Source organism: Oryzias melastigma, linkage group LG17 (genome assembly GCF_002922805.2).
Source record: "Oryzias melastigma strain HK-1 linkage group LG17, ASM292280v2, whole genome shotgun sequence".
In the NCBI taxonomy this organism is placed as follows: domain Eukaryota; kingdom Metazoa; phylum Chordata; class Actinopteri; order Beloniformes; family Adrianichthyidae; genus Oryzias; species Oryzias melastigma.
In genome coordinates, this window is record NC_050528.1 from 8,588,971 (window position 1) to 8,604,453 (window position 15,483).

The following is a 15,483-nucleotide window of genomic DNA, read 5'->3' on the forward strand; positions in this document are numbered from 1 at the left end:
CCCTCGTGACCCAAAACGCAGTGGGAGGTGGAGAATGATTGTCGTTCTTTCACGCACCTGATTATCCCGAATCCCCGCTCGGAGGGAAAACGGCAAGAGGACGGATTGCTCGACAACAAAAACACAATGGAGAAAAGTACGGGAAAAAGTAAGTTGTAGGCGGTGGATGAGGACGGAAAATAAAGGAGAAAACTTAGAGGAAGCTGAGAAGGTTACAACTGGCAAGTTTGGATGTGAGATGAAAGGAGGGAAGTGGAGGAAGAAAAAGAGAGCTGTGCAGGGGAGGGAGGGTAAATGGAGAGAGGTCCATAAGCCCCTGGATGATGAGAGAGCGCCTGACTCTCCCAGGACAGATTTGACAGGTTTCAGAAGTGGGGGAGCCTGCAGCTAGAAGTGTCTGCCTGCACCCTTAGGAGCAGTAGGGAGGGCTGGTGTGGAAATTGTGATTGGGAATATGTGCTTAAAACAAACAAAACAGAACAAAAGTGCGCCTGATGAAAATCCTGTATGTTTGTGTGCGAGCACTTCTCTTCTGCTTCCAACTCGGCATGAGGCGCAAACTTTTAACTCCGTACAGGATTTACTGCTTTCAAACCCACACAAGTCCCACAACTGTGGTTAAATTAGACGCTGCACGTGTTTTGCTGAAAGTGTTAAAATATGACAGTTTACAAATGTGTTCAAAAAGGCTCAAGTCGAGCGTTCCAAATAAAACAACTTATTTGAATACCTGAATCATCCTCTGTGTTGTTTGGATTTAAAGACCAACTCGTGGCAAAATTGTGTTTTTAGCTTGTTTTTCTCATAATACATGAAAAGATAATTAAACTTAGAATTGAATTCATGAGTATTTATCTATGCAAATCATTGTGAGCAGACAAAAAAACCTTGCACACTGCAAAAACAATCCCAAAAAATTCTAAAGACACATATATTTTTTTAAATAAGCAAAAATAAATTACTTATAAGTTAAGAAAAGTTGTCTTGCCAAGAATTCTAATTTAAAGAGAACATTCTAGTCACAAAGACATGTTTTCATAAATGAAGAACAGGATTTAGGCCATAGAAAAACATTAATTAAGGCCAAAAATATTTCTTACTTTACTCTCAGAATTCTCGTTTTTTTTTACCCAGAATTCTCACCATTCTCTCAAAAAGTTGCAATTCTAAGAAAGTCAAAATTATAATTAAAGTCAGAATTCTGACAAAGAAAGTCAGAATTATGAGGAAGTCTCTTGGAAAAAGGCAAAATCATGTGATTAAGGTCAGAATGTTGTGATTAAATTTCGTATTCTGAGGAAAAAAAAGTTGGATTTCTAAGAAAAAAGTCAGAATTATGAGGCTCAGTCAGAATAATGTGATTTAAGTCAGAATTTTGTTAATAAATTAAAGAAAAAGTCAGAATACTGAGAAAAAAATCAGAATTATGAAGTTTAGTCATTAAAGTCAGATTTCAAATAAAAAAGTCAGAAATGTGTGATTAAAGTCTAATTCCTATATTAAATTCAGAATTCTAAGGAAAAAATTTAGTTTTCTAAGAAAATGTCAGAATTATGTGATTCAATTAAGAAAAAAAGTTAGAATTTCGAAAAGAAAAAGTCAGAATTCGGTGATAAAAGGGAAAATCGTGATTTAGTTTTGAAATAATAAGGTTTAGTCAGTATAATGGTTAAAGTCAGATTTATAAGATTTAATCAGAATTATGTGATTTACGTCAGAATTCTGAGGAAAAAAGTCAGAATTGTGTGGTTAAAGTCGAATTCTGAGATTAAAGTCAGAATTCTTAGAAAAAAAGGCAAAATAATGTTTAATAAAGTCCGAATGTTTTGCTTAAATTACAAATTCTGAGGAAAAATGTCGGATTTCTAAGAAAAAAAGTCATTATGAGGCTTAGTCAGAATCTGTGATTAAAATAAGGAAAAAAAAGTCAGATTTCTAAGAAAAAAATTTAATTTTGTGATTAAAGTCTAAAAGTCAAAATTCTTAAAAAAAAATGCAAAATCATGTGAATAAATACAGAATTCTAAGAATCAGAATCAGAATTCTGTGATTAAATTAAGAAAAAAAGTGAGAAAATACTTCAAAAAAAGTCAGAATTATGAGGTTTAGTCATTAAAGTCAAATTCATAAGGTTTAATCAGAATTCCATAATTGATCTCAAAATTCTGACATTAATATCAGAGTTTTGGGATTAAAGTCTGAACTATGAGATTTAATTTTGGCCCTTCTTTTGCTCCATAGCTTTAATCCTCTTCTGTACCTAAACAATTTCTCTTATGTTTCTATTAAAACATTTTTTGATAAGATTTTTGTCTTGAAGACAGACAATAAGACGACTGTTCTTGACACAGTGTGACGTAGAAGCTTTAATCGAGTGTCCTACTTGTAGACAAATAGATCCGTTAACGTCTTCATTTTTCTAGTCTGAGCTGCTATCTGTCTTAAAACTGTACCGCTAGATAGTTCTAATATTGCTACCCATTTTTGTCGCACCAGTAATGTTAGGTTGGAGTGTGAGGGGGCTGCAAGCTAGTGGGAGAGTAAACAAAGGGATGATGGGAAATGAGGGGGCCTCACTCTACCCGCAATTCTAAATAACTACAACTCAGAAAATTATGCGTTTAATTTAGACTAAAAACGACCCAAAAAGAGCACCTTTTAAAACAAATCAGAAGATGATGGGAGTTAGCTGAAATATATTGGCTAAAGGAAAAGGACAAAGCGGGTGAACTTCCTCTTCCTCCCCGCACAAACAGCTTAGCACTGGTGCAATGCAGCCTGCAGAGAGCACCACCCTGCCAAAATAAAGATGAGCTGGGGCCTGCAGTAAAGGAGACGTCTGCCATGGCGGCCCCTGAGATCTAATCAGAGGGCTTAATATCCCCCACAGCGAGGAGACCTTGGCCCCTCAGCCCCCTCAGCCCTGACACCCCTGACGCCCAACCAGGCTCAGCGCTCTGTTCAGCTCCGGCTCCACGGCCAACAAAGTCCACAAAGTTCCCTCTCTTTCTCTCCTGCTCGCAGTCTCAGCAGGGAGAGACACAATGGCCAGCCACTGATCCTGTTTGGATGTGGTTTTGGATTATTCCTTCACTGTGTGCTCATTTTACCCCTTTCTAAACTGGAAGATTCCTTTTTATATATAAGATTTATTGCTAATTTAAAAAAAATCAAAACAATTAGGCCCTATTATATCATTTTTAGGCTATATTTTTTTTTACTCCTGTTTTGCATATAAGTTATTGCCCGTCTTTAAATTGATAATCTGATTAAAAGTCCCGCCCACTGGCAGCAGCACACGTTACTGAGAGCTAACCTGACATCTCATTTGTGTTTTTGCCCCGTCGTACAGTATTTGAAGGCCCCCCCAAGTCTCAAATCCATTTTTATTTTTGCTGTATTGACTTTTTCCTATTCTAGTCAAAGACATAATGAAGGCTTCCTGCAGCTGCTGTGACCTGCTTCTGTACAGTACGCGCAGACGAAACAAAGCCCAAGAAAAATGCTGTTGTTTACCAGCACATTTCTGCTTCCACATTCCCACAAACAGGATGTCATTTTCTTTTATTTTGGAGGCAAATATGGGTGATATCTGAGCGTCGACCGGTGTGAAAATTATGCTAACCGGCCATGTGTTTAAGCGGTCGTTAGCCTCAGAAATGGACCATGTGGTTTGTTTGTTTGTTCATTACAGAAGGTTTGTTCGTTTCTGCTTAACATACCGCCACGTTCCAGACACAGCTGTCATCCCCGGCTTTAGCATTCCGACAACGTCCCCACCGAGTGTTTGCCTTAGATCTTAACTTTCATTTCGGCTCAGGAATGTGACATTCAGAAGGAGCCGGACGCGTCTGAACCCCACACAGCTCAATAATTAATAATCGTCCTCCGGGGTGAGCTCAAATTGGGACACTTTAAAGCGTTACCCAACAGACACCTCACCTTTTGTGGTGGTGCTTTTCTTCCTCCCTCTCCTCGTGGCCTCTCGGTGCATGCATTAGAAGAAAAGTTATTTTGAGCTGTAAGAAATTCAAATGAAGCCCCAACATGCTAACTTTTTCCAGTGCATCCAGACCTTTGAGATTAGACCGCCATCCTTAAAGCACAAGGGTCTGGGATAACAAACGGCACGTTTGAAGTGCTCCTTGGAGAACACACACAAGCGGATGACACTCAAAATTCCTCCCCACTTAGCTTTTTTAGTGTGGACTATGGCTTAATTAAAGCACAAATGTACGGTATGTGTTTTAAGCTCCAGCGAGTTGTGTGTTTGTATGATGGCGAGCGTACTCCGAGTCTGCATGAATAAGTAGCGCAACACCATGAATATTTATATTGTCAATATAATTAGTGATGTAGACTAATGGAGGCCATGTTTTGCACTTGAAGCCATGCCAGTTTTAGTGGTTGTTGTTTATTTCCTGGCTTGTTGTCCCCACAGCAGAGCTAAATAAAGAGGCACCATTACTCCCTAACATTATGCATTCACCAGCACCAAAGCCACAAGTATGACCGTTCTAGTTACCGTTAACGCCTAGATGATTTCATCTCGATGTATATCGCACAACAATACGGCTTTGTGTGTTAACAGTGCGCTCGTTTGCTTCTAATTAAGCCATTTGACACAACTGGTTCATTAGCTAGTTTGCTTTTCAGGAAGACCACACTACTTTATTTCATTTAGCATCCACTAAAAATAGGAATCTTATGAAGAAATCACTAGAAAGTAGTAACATTATCAAGAAATCTGATAATAAGATATCAAAAGGGGTTCCACACAAGCACTAAAGTTAACTGTTAAAAATTAAATGTTATTTTTTAGTCTTTATGTACCTCTTTGTAGCTTATTTTGTGAGACAACAAACTAGTGTAGCTCTCCTGCCTCACAGCAAAAAGGCGCCGGTTCAAGTCCCGGCAGAATCACCAACTGGGGACCTCTCTGTGTGGAGCTCATGTTCTCCCCGAGGACTCTGGCTTCCTCCCACCGTCCCAACACATACTTCATAGGTTAATTGGTGACTCTAAATGGTCCAGCTTAGAAAATGGATGAATGAAAAACTAGTGTATTAAGTGGAAATGATTCAGTTTAGAACAAAATGAGAATTCGATCTTAAGTTGGCACATCTTAATAAACCCTCATAAACCAAAAACGAAGTCTTATTCTTAGCAAAAAACAAAGTAGTATATTTGATTGTACTACAATCATATTTACAGTGTATACTAAAAATGAAGTTGAAGTTAACTTTTCAAATGTCATCTATATACTATAAAATGTTCTGATTTAGTTAGTTATACTTTCTACACTACATGGTTAATCGCAGATCATTGATGTTAATTCCCTGGGATTATCTTGCACTTATTTCTAACTTTGTTTCTAAAATTTTGGCAAAATATATTTTTACAGAGAGTAAAATTTTAAGGTTTAAGTTGATGTATTCTGGAATCATTTTTTTGAAAGTTTTAACAAAATAGTTTTAGTGTGTTTACTAAATGTCTATCCTGTTCACCCGGTGACCTAAGGTGTGTTTTGGATTTTGGCCCCTTGTGTGATTGAGTTTGACACTCCTGGTCTAAAGCATACTTGCGATACTTAAACTTATTTACTCAAGTGGACTTTCTAAAAAGGAAAAAAAGGACTTTAGGTGTACTACTGGCACTTTACTTCCATTTATTAAACTTAAAAGAAAAACATCCTTAAAATTGAACCAAAAATGAGAATGTTTCTTATTACATTCACAAAAAATGAACTAAAAATTAAAATAAAATAGCTTTGGGCTTTTCTTGGATCAAGAAACTTCAATTTTTGAGTCTTAAATCAAGTTTTGTTTTTTGTCAAAAGTATGTAGCAAAAATATTTAGACTTGTGTTAATAATTATTTCTAGTTTTTTGTTCTCAATTAGACAAAAAAATCCTCAACTGTGCTGAGAAAAGCTTTGAAAAGTTAGAAAAGATGAATTAAAACTGTAAAAATGTGTTGAATGTTTAAAAACAATGTTGTGTCTTTAACTATGTTTTGGAAAAATCAAGCTATGATGTCAAAAATAAAACAATATCATGTTTCAAATTTTTTATAGTTATACCTACAAATGACCATTTAATTACATTGATGTTTGGTGGACTGATACATAAATCTTTATATAATTTAAAGACATAACCTTTTCTAAAAAAGGATATTCTCTATCCCTAAAGATGAATAAAAACAGTAAAAAAAATCCCAATTGATTTTATTATAATTCATGCATAAATAATAATAAATCCTCATAAAATCTCAAATTAGAACTTATTCTTATTTCCAAATTAATGACGATGAATGCCAATCTAGTTTGTCAACATTTATTGAATTAAAAAAAATACTGTATGATTGGATTTTTTTTTGTTTTTCTATTGTCAAGAGTATATCAAAAGGATTTAGACTCATTTTAATAATAATTTTCTAGATTTTAGCTCCTAATGAGACAGAAAATTCTCCATTGTGCTGAGAAAATCTTTGTAAACATGGAAAGAAAAAGTAAAATCTGCCTAAATGTGTATACAAGGTTTGCAAGTATCATATAGTTTTCAGTGTAAACTTGTTTTTTTTTTTGTGTAACATTTTTTCCCCTCTTGTGTTTCTCCGCATGAACACAGTGTTCGTTCAGGCCAACAAACTCCAGCAGCACATCTTCTCCGCCCACGGCCAGGAGGACAAGATCTACGACTGCTCCCAGTGTCCACAGAAGTTCTTCTTTCAGACAGAGCTACAGGTGAGCCGTGGGGAGGGGATAGGTAAGCTGCGAGCTGCAAGAAGAAACAGTGAAAGCTTTAACAGCATAACAAAAAGTCAACACGGCCTCAGCGCACGCCGGCTATCCCTCTATCCCGGCTGGGACGAACGACTCAGAAGGAATTATTTCGGTCCGTTTTCAAAACTCATTTGTGATGTGCAGATATGATTTGATTTGCTTATTAGACCAACAGAGCACTAAAATATCTGGAATTAGAGGATTAGTGGAATGCTCGTTTTTGAAGAAGTAATTACATACAGTGCAGAGGCAAAAACAGGCTTGAGTCAATATGCCTGCATCTCTCCTCCTAATCACAGAGGAGGCCTCATGGCTAAATATGAGCTCCGTCCTGAGGGAAACCATATCTGCCCTTCAACAAAGTTACTAGTTGGACTTATGAACTCGCAATGTTACAGAGATAATCCATTTTCTTGCAATCTTTTTCCTCTGGTCCTTGGAGAACGTGAAAAAATGAAACAGACCTTATTATATTATTTCACTGTGGTGGTGTTTTCAAGCAGCTCTGTTTTGTTTGGGGGATTCTGTATCACACACACACACACGACACATTACTAATATCTAGATCCTTTTCTGTAGATGGTGAATCTGAATATTCTGGAGTTCAAAAGAAAAATTCTTAATTTGCCTTAACCCTCTAAAAATCAGGGGTGTTAAACTCAATCGCACAAGAGGCCCTAATCCAAACACACTTTAGGTCACAGGCTGAACAGGATAAACATTTATTGTACACAAAATTGAAAATAAATTTAACTTTTTAACATAATTATGAACTAGATATAAAGCATTACCTGCGATAATACTAGTGTGAATGCTGTAAGCTGAATTAGATAACTGAAGATGCTAGTGTTGATAGCTAAAAACACTGAAGCTAATAGCTGAAAACGCTGAAGCTGATAGCTGAAAACGCAGAAGCTGATAGCTGAAAACGCAGAAGCTGATAGCTGAAAACGCTGAAGCTAATAGCTGAAAACGCTGAAGCTGATAACTGAAAATGCTGAAGCTGATAGCTGAAAACGCAGAAGCTGATAACTGAAAACACTGAAGCTAATAGCTGAAAACACTGAAGCTAATAGCTGAAAACGCTGAAGCTGATAGCTGAAAACGCTGAAGCTGATAGCTGAAAACGCAGAAGCTGGTAGCTGAAAACGCAGAAGCTGATAACTGAAAATGCTGAAGCTAATAGCTGAAAACACTGAAGCTAATAGCTGAAAACACTGAAGCTGATAGCTGAAAACGCAGAAGCTAATAGCTGAAAACGCAGAAGCCGATAGCTGAAAACGCAGAAGCTAATAGCTGAAAACGCAGAAGCTGATAGCTGAAAACGCTGAAGCTGATGGCTAAAAACACTGAAGCTGATAGCTGAAAACGCTGAAGCTGATAGCTGAAAACGCTGAAGCTAATAGCTGAAAACGCTGAAGCTGATAGTCAGCTAAAATATTAGCTAAATGCCAAATTAGCCTAAAAAATCTAAAACTAGAAAAAAAACCTATGTTAGCCAAAACAGCTAGCATGTAGCTGAAAAAATAGCTGAAGCTCCAAAATAGCCTAAATAACTGAAAAAAACCTAAATTAGCCAAAACAGCTTGTGTGTAAATATTAGCTAAACTCGAAACAGCCTAAAAAACAAAACAAAAAAAGCCTAAATGAGCTAAAACAGTTAGCATGTAACTGACATATTAGCTAAACTCCAAAATGGCCTAAAAAACTTTTTTTTTTAAGTCCTAAATTAGCCAAAACAGCTAGCATCAAGCTGAAAAAATAGCTAAACTCCAAAATTGCCTGAAAAACTGAAAAAACCTAAATTAGCCAAAACAGGAAATATGTAAATATTAGCTAAACTCCAAACAGCCTAAAAATCTTAGTAAACGCCAAAATAGTCCAAAAAGCTAGCAGAATGCAAATTTTTTAAAACGTTAAAACCGTAACTTTTTAACATAATTATAAATGATTAAAAGGCAGGAATATCATTCCAGAATAAATCAACTTAAACCTTTAAATAACTTAAAATAATAAAAAAAAAAATGATCTGGAGGGCCGGATAGAATTACCTGGTGGGCCGGATCCGGCCCCCCGGGCCTTGACTTTGACACATGTCCTTTAAAGGGTAACCAAACAGGGCTGTCCGAGGCTGACTCCATTCTCAGCCGAGATTTGAGAAAGCCGCTTTCCTCCTTCAGAATCTGCTGGACTTACGTTGATGGTGCTAACTGTTGAAAAGTTACAGTATGTTAAAGATTTTGTGCAGACAGAAGCGAGCGCGCCCGTCTTGTGCATTTAGCGGGTAGCCAGAGGAAGTATGCATTGATTGGCAATGATTTTCATATTGAGATTCAGCTTGTAAGCACAGGTGCGTCGCTGCCAGGAGGAAGGTGAACGTGATCATTATCTGCCGGTCATCTGAGCATCGTTAACATAAATAAAACAAGTCCTGATCCGCCAACGCACAACTCCGCTGCGGAAAGATTATTTAACAACCCTGACACGCCACCGAACTGCAAGTTTCCATGCTTTTCATTCAAGTCCAACCTATTTGTCACATTTTCATCTCTCATTGGAACAAGTGTTTTCTATACAGAAAAGGTAGCAGCAGATACCTGTAAACAATCTCAAATAACCTGGGGATGTTTTCCTACTTTTTTTTGCGTGTGTTTGACATTTTCTGAAATGAAGTGATCTCCACCTCCCCGAGGTGATGTTTCATGCATGATTATATTGTTTTACTCCATGTGAAAAAACAACAGCGCAACATGAAAGACCTATGGCACTCTGTTGTGAAACAGGGGGTTATGAAAGGAGAGCGGGAATGAGCTTGGGGAGAAGACGATCATTATCCTCAACCTGTTCCTCGCTCTGAAGACACTTCCACGGAAGCGCATGCTGACATGCTCTCAAATACATCTGCAATCGGCGAATAAAAGCACTTTTCTTATTGGATTGCCACCAAACTTAAATCTTAAAGACCCACTCCAGTGAAAATCATGTTTGTGGAGCCTTTTTCTCATGATGGAGGACATATATAAAATAATTTTGCATTTTTTGAGTATTTTTTTTCTTCAAATCTTGTTGGGAGCAGAGGAAAAGTGGTTGCCACGGTTACCGTAGACTCAAATTCAAAAGCATCCACTTGGAGATGAATAGATTCATTAATGTCTTTATTTTCCTCGTCTGATCAAACTATACAGCTGTTAAGCTCTGATATTGCCCACCGTTTTTTTTTTTTTATTATTATTTTTATTTTTGTTAGCTTTCGCTTGTGAGTTGCTATATGTTAGCAAGAGACAGGCTAAATCTGAATTATTCCCTTCTCCCTTCCCCTCCATTTGAAGGGGCATTTTTTGTGCAATTTTTTTAAACCCGACCCTCCAAGAGAAGGGATACAAAGTCCTCGCGTAATATGGCCTTTTTAAAGTTATAAAACCAATGTTTTATGTATATTTGAGCGCTGGAAGCTCTGCGCTAACGCTAGCGGACCAGCGATTATTGGTGATGTCATCGAACGAAAGTGACGTCTGATTTATGAGAGACTATTTTCTCATAACTCTCTGTTTGGAGGGCTAAATGAAGGGGATTGATTTTGAAGGACTGTATTTAAAAATGTGATTTTTAAATAAACCAACACCGTTTTTATCATCAGAACAAAGTGGATTCATAAATAGACATCATTAAATGCTCATATTGATTAGATTTTAATTTGGTGACATCATTGACAAAAACGACTCATCGATTTGAATTGATTTAAGCTTAACAGATCAGTGATCTATTAATAAAAATAGAGATCGATTTAGCACATAAAGCTAAAGTCCGCTAGCTTGATGCTAACAGCTAATAGGATTTCCCATAGGATGGCTAATGCTAACGCTAGGTCGACGTAAAGATACATTTCTGACTAAATGAACATCTTTACAAACTCACAGGCATGAATTTTCCAAACTCTTTTAAGGAAATCTTTTTTAAAGTAACAATTTGTGGTCTAAAACACTTTCTCCTTCTTCTGGAATAAGGTGTAATGCTATAATGCGATCGCCACCTAGTGGCCAAACTGAAACGTCCTCCAGGAGAAGCAGAACAATGTTTACAATGTTAATGATCTGAAGATTTTTGTTAAAAACTTCTTTAGAGAATCCATGTAACACTTAATATTATTAAGAATCTCATTATTTCACTAATACATTTCACAGTCTGTAAACTGAATCAGATTAATATAAATATATATAAAACATATAGTAGATTATTAATGTATTTCTAAATAAATGTGTGTAAATGTGTAAACTCAAAATTGAATGTCAATGGCCTTTTATGGTGTCCCAATTTCTTTTTAAAACACCAAATCTAGATTTTCTTTTTGCTCATTTTAAAATTCCTTTCAAAAAAGAGCACAAACTCCAAACAAGAAAGGTGATAAATTACTTATTTTAGCTTCCACAGCTTGAACAGTGCAGGAAAGAGGCTTGTTTTTAGTTGTTTTGTTGCCATTTCCCAGGTATCGTACATCAAAATGTCTTGCTGACACGGGGCAGTCGTTTTGCAGTCTGTCTGAAGTGGAGCTGTCTTCCTTCCACGCAGTCTTGAGTTTGGAGTTTCTCCTTATTTTCTCCCTGACACCGGTTCACTCGCCAGCTGCCTGGGCTCCTCATCTCTCGCAGTAGTCGGAGGGGTCAAAGGGCCAGAGCAAGCTGGGAGAATGAGCGGCAAGAGGGAGAGCTGCCACGGCAGGTAAAGGGAAGCAGGAAAGATATTTTATTAATTTGCTGCTGAGATCCTGAAACGGACCAAAGGCTGTGACAGGTATCCGGTGCAGCACTCCGCATCCACCCCCACTGCCTCCCCCCGTGAACTCTACCCTGCAAGGGGCTAGCCAATTTTCGCCAGCCTGTCGAGATGGATGATGGGAGAGCATCCATCTAATCAGCCCTCACAGGACCCCCCGCCTGGGCGCCCCCCTCAGACTGGCCGGTTTGACTGACTCCTGGGCCTGTGTGCCCTAGAATCCAGATTCCAGTGGAGAATAATCTCACTCTCTCTCTGCTTCTCTTTTTCCTCCACTTCTTTTCTTTATGCTACTTTCTCCCCCAGAAAAAAAAAAATAAAATAAAAAAACTGTGAGATACATAGACCACCATTCCCTCCCAAAACTCTCCCGGGGTCTCCCCTCTACCATCACACTCCTTCACATCCTCCCCTTCCCGATTAAAATATGGAGCCCTGTCTCGATATTTCATGAGGGGCTGATCGGGAGGGCAACTAGGCTTGCAGTGGAGCAGTTTCTCTGACCCTCAATTACTGCCCCCCCTTTTGAACAACTAGAAAACACAGATTCACTTTATATTTTCACCCAAACAAGCTCCACTGTCCTGCTGTCCCGTTGTGCCTGCTACACATAGACAGCAAAAACTGAATCCTTTCAAAGACCCACACCAATGAAAATCATATTTTTAACATGTTTGTGGAGCATTTCTCTCATAATGGAGAACATATATCAAATAATTTAGGGTTAAAACTGTATTTTTGAGAATGTTTTAATTCAAATCATGTTAGATGAGAAGCAGATGAAAACTCGTGGTTTGGAAAAGATCAGGTCTGTGACAACTAAAATATACTTTCTCCACTCAAAGTCGAAAAAATCAAACTACAGGCGAATAGATTCATTAACGTCTTTATTTTCCTTGTCTGAGCTGCCATCTGAATCAAAACTGTACAGTTGGATAGCTGTGATATTGCTCGCCGTTTTTTTTTTTTTTTTTTTCTACGCTAATGTTAGCTTGTGCTTCTAGCCGGAGAGAGTTTAAACTATGACTATGTACATATTCTCACCCTGATCCCAAACAACACAAAAGACTATATAGTGCAGGACATTTTTTATGACATCACTAATTTCACAAAGTGAAAATCTAATCAATACAAGCATTTCATATGGACTCATAATTCAAAATAAAATTCAATACTGGAAATGCTATTTCATTTTCACAGTTTACCTGCATTACTTGTCTCTTACATTAAATTAAAAAGCAGTTTTCAGAAAGGCTTTTTCTTCTTCAACACAGCTCATTCTGTAACTTAATTAAAATCATGAAGAAAATGGCATTTAACATTTAATTTTAAAAAAGTTCTTTAGTCATTTTGTACCATAATTTAATTAGAAATATCAAATTTGAAAAATAAAATGCATAAACAGAAATGCTTTTTCATTTTCAAAATGAACTTGCAATATTTGTCTCTCTAAATTCTCAGAACTGCTTTTACATTTTCTTCTTCAACACCGTTCATTCTGTGAAATAATTAAAATTATGAAGAAAATGGCATTTGATATTTAATTTTCAAAAAGATCTTTGGTAAATTTGTACCAAAATTCAATCAGAAATATCACACTTTAAAATTAAAATGGATTAACAGAAATGCTTTTTAGTTTTCTAAATGTACCTGCAATATTTGTCTCTAAAATAGTATTAAAAAAGGAATACTCCAAACAGCTTTTTCCTTTTCTTCTTCAACACCGCTCATTCTGTCACATAATTAAAGTGACAAAGGCAATGAAAACTGCTTTTTTGTTTTCTCATTCTGTCGAGTAATAAGTATCTCATAAATCTGTTTATGGAGTCAGAAGTTCCAAGGGCGCATGATGATGACATCAGAGCTCGCCCCTCCTCCTCCTTTGCTTTGGTTTTGGTCCTCTGCTGTCGGCAAACAGCATTCTTATTGATTTATATAGGGAAAGGGGGAAAACTATTTCTGACCGTTGGCGCGAAAGTTCACTAATTTCCCATTGTTTACGCTTTCTCCTGCTAGCTTAATAGCTCCTCATATGCTCAAGCTAACATTAGCATGGACAAAAATGCAACCAAAATCAGAGCTATCCAGCCATATACATGAGTTCTGAGCCAGATGGGCGCTCAGACGAGGAAAATGGAGACGTTAATCTATTTGTCTACAAGTGGATGCATCAGAATTGTAGCAAAGAAAGGAGACTTTGGCCTATGCTAGTTGCTGCGTCACAAATTTTTCATCTGCTCCTGATCAAACAGCATTTTTAATAAAGAAATACTTGGGAAAAAATGGTTTTAATCTTAAATTACTTTATAAAATTCACCCACTATGAGAAAATTGCTACAAGAACACTAATTGTCATTGGAGTGGGTCTTTAAAAGTAGACAAACTTCCTATGTACTTTCAAAATAAAACTCAAAAGTGATGTCCCCATGCGATAAATGCACGTCAGCATCGCGTCCATTTTCTCCATGGACGACAAAAGTTTAATTTGGGAAGTACGTAAACATATCCTCATTTATGACACAAAACATGCAACAAGGATAAGGCATGGCGCCCGATACCTCAACTTCTGAATCACAGAAAAGAGCGGGATGAACTACTTGACACGGGATGATGGGACGAACCACTTTTCTGGAAGCCAGGGGGGAGTGGGGACATGGTTATGCACGGCTGACGAACCCGTGTAAGTCCAGGGTAACTCTGTAACCCGCACCAGGAGCTTAATTAGCCAGCTCCATTAACTGACGGAGGCACAGTTTTAGTCATATTTTTGAACAAACACACTGGTTCAGCTCCAGGCCTCCATCCCTGCTTCCCTTCTGACCAAACATTGACAATGAAATTGCAAAACAGTGATAATGGCGTTTTCCGCACGAGGTTGGAATTCCCCCCTCTCCCATTTTTAAATTTGATTATCATTCCTCGGATGTGACATGAGAGTGTAACTCACGTGTTGAGCCGTGCTGTGATCAACTCAGGAGTGGAAAGGACCGGGGCAGTCGCCTGTATGACTTCTCCCTCTCCTCAGACACCCCCAGGACACGGACCTTAATTGGTGTGTCTTTTTTAAAAGGATTCCTTCAAAGACAATCTGAAGCCTCTGGCCTTAATGAGTGCTGAAAGTGACAAAAGCACATCTGCATCATGTTCTACTTCCCCTCACAAATGAGATTCTCCTCTCCCCTTGTGATAGCCATTATTGCCAAGCTGTGACCAATTCTACCGTTTTAATTAAGCATATTTATAGGCTTTGCGGTCACCGGGTCAGTGTAAACAGCTACGTTTGTCACAATGTCTGCAAAAGAGGGAACATTTTGAGAGATAACAAGGAGTAAAGGAGAAATAGCTTTTGATTCTGAATCTGTCAATGACAGCTCTTAGAAATCATTTCATTCTTTTATATCACGCGGGAGACTTAATTCCCAGGAAGTTTTCCCTCCTTTTTTATTTTTTATGCATTTTAAAATATGCCCCCAAAAATGCCCGGACTGCCCCAAGTCCCAAATGTGTCATACAAAAGCGTAGCGCGGCGCGTTCGTCCCCATGTGGCTCTCAAACACCAAATTTCCTCTGAATGTCTTGATCTGCCAAGTGTGACAGCTCCTCACGCATTTGAAAGTTGCATATATATATTTATATTTCCTTTTATATGACAACTTGTTTTCTTCTTCATCACCCCAGGTGCTTTGAATCCTGTCAAAAAAAGTCGCGCGGCGATATAAAACAACAATTAGAAAAGGAAATAATAGCGGCTCGTAAGGCGCCATCATTAATATTTAAGCTTTTTTATAATTATGTGCTGTGGACGGGGGTACGAACACTTTTAGATAATGTATCACAATAGTTGTGTTCCAGTTTTGTAGGTGGATCAGAATTAGACAGCATGACAGACCTAATGATCCAGGGAGACTTTTTTCTTTCTAAATGTGTGCT

The 15,483-nt window shown here is 37.7% G+C and overlaps 1 protein-coding gene across 5 annotated transcripts in view; it reads left to right on the top strand.

Moving 5' to 3' along the window:
- LOC112147272 (zinc finger protein 521) overlaps window positions 1–15,483 on the top strand; it is a 137,019-nt gene that overhangs the window by 109,078 nt on the left and 12,458 nt on the right. For all 5 annotated transcript variants that reach the window (XM_024273527.2, XM_024273529.2, XM_024273528.2 and 2 more), the window contains one exon: window positions 6,629–6,744. In XM_024273527.2, the coding sequence (XP_024129295.1) occupies window positions 6,629–6,744 (116 nt within the window). The remainder of the gene's footprint in view (window positions 1–6,628; window positions 6,745–15,483) is intronic.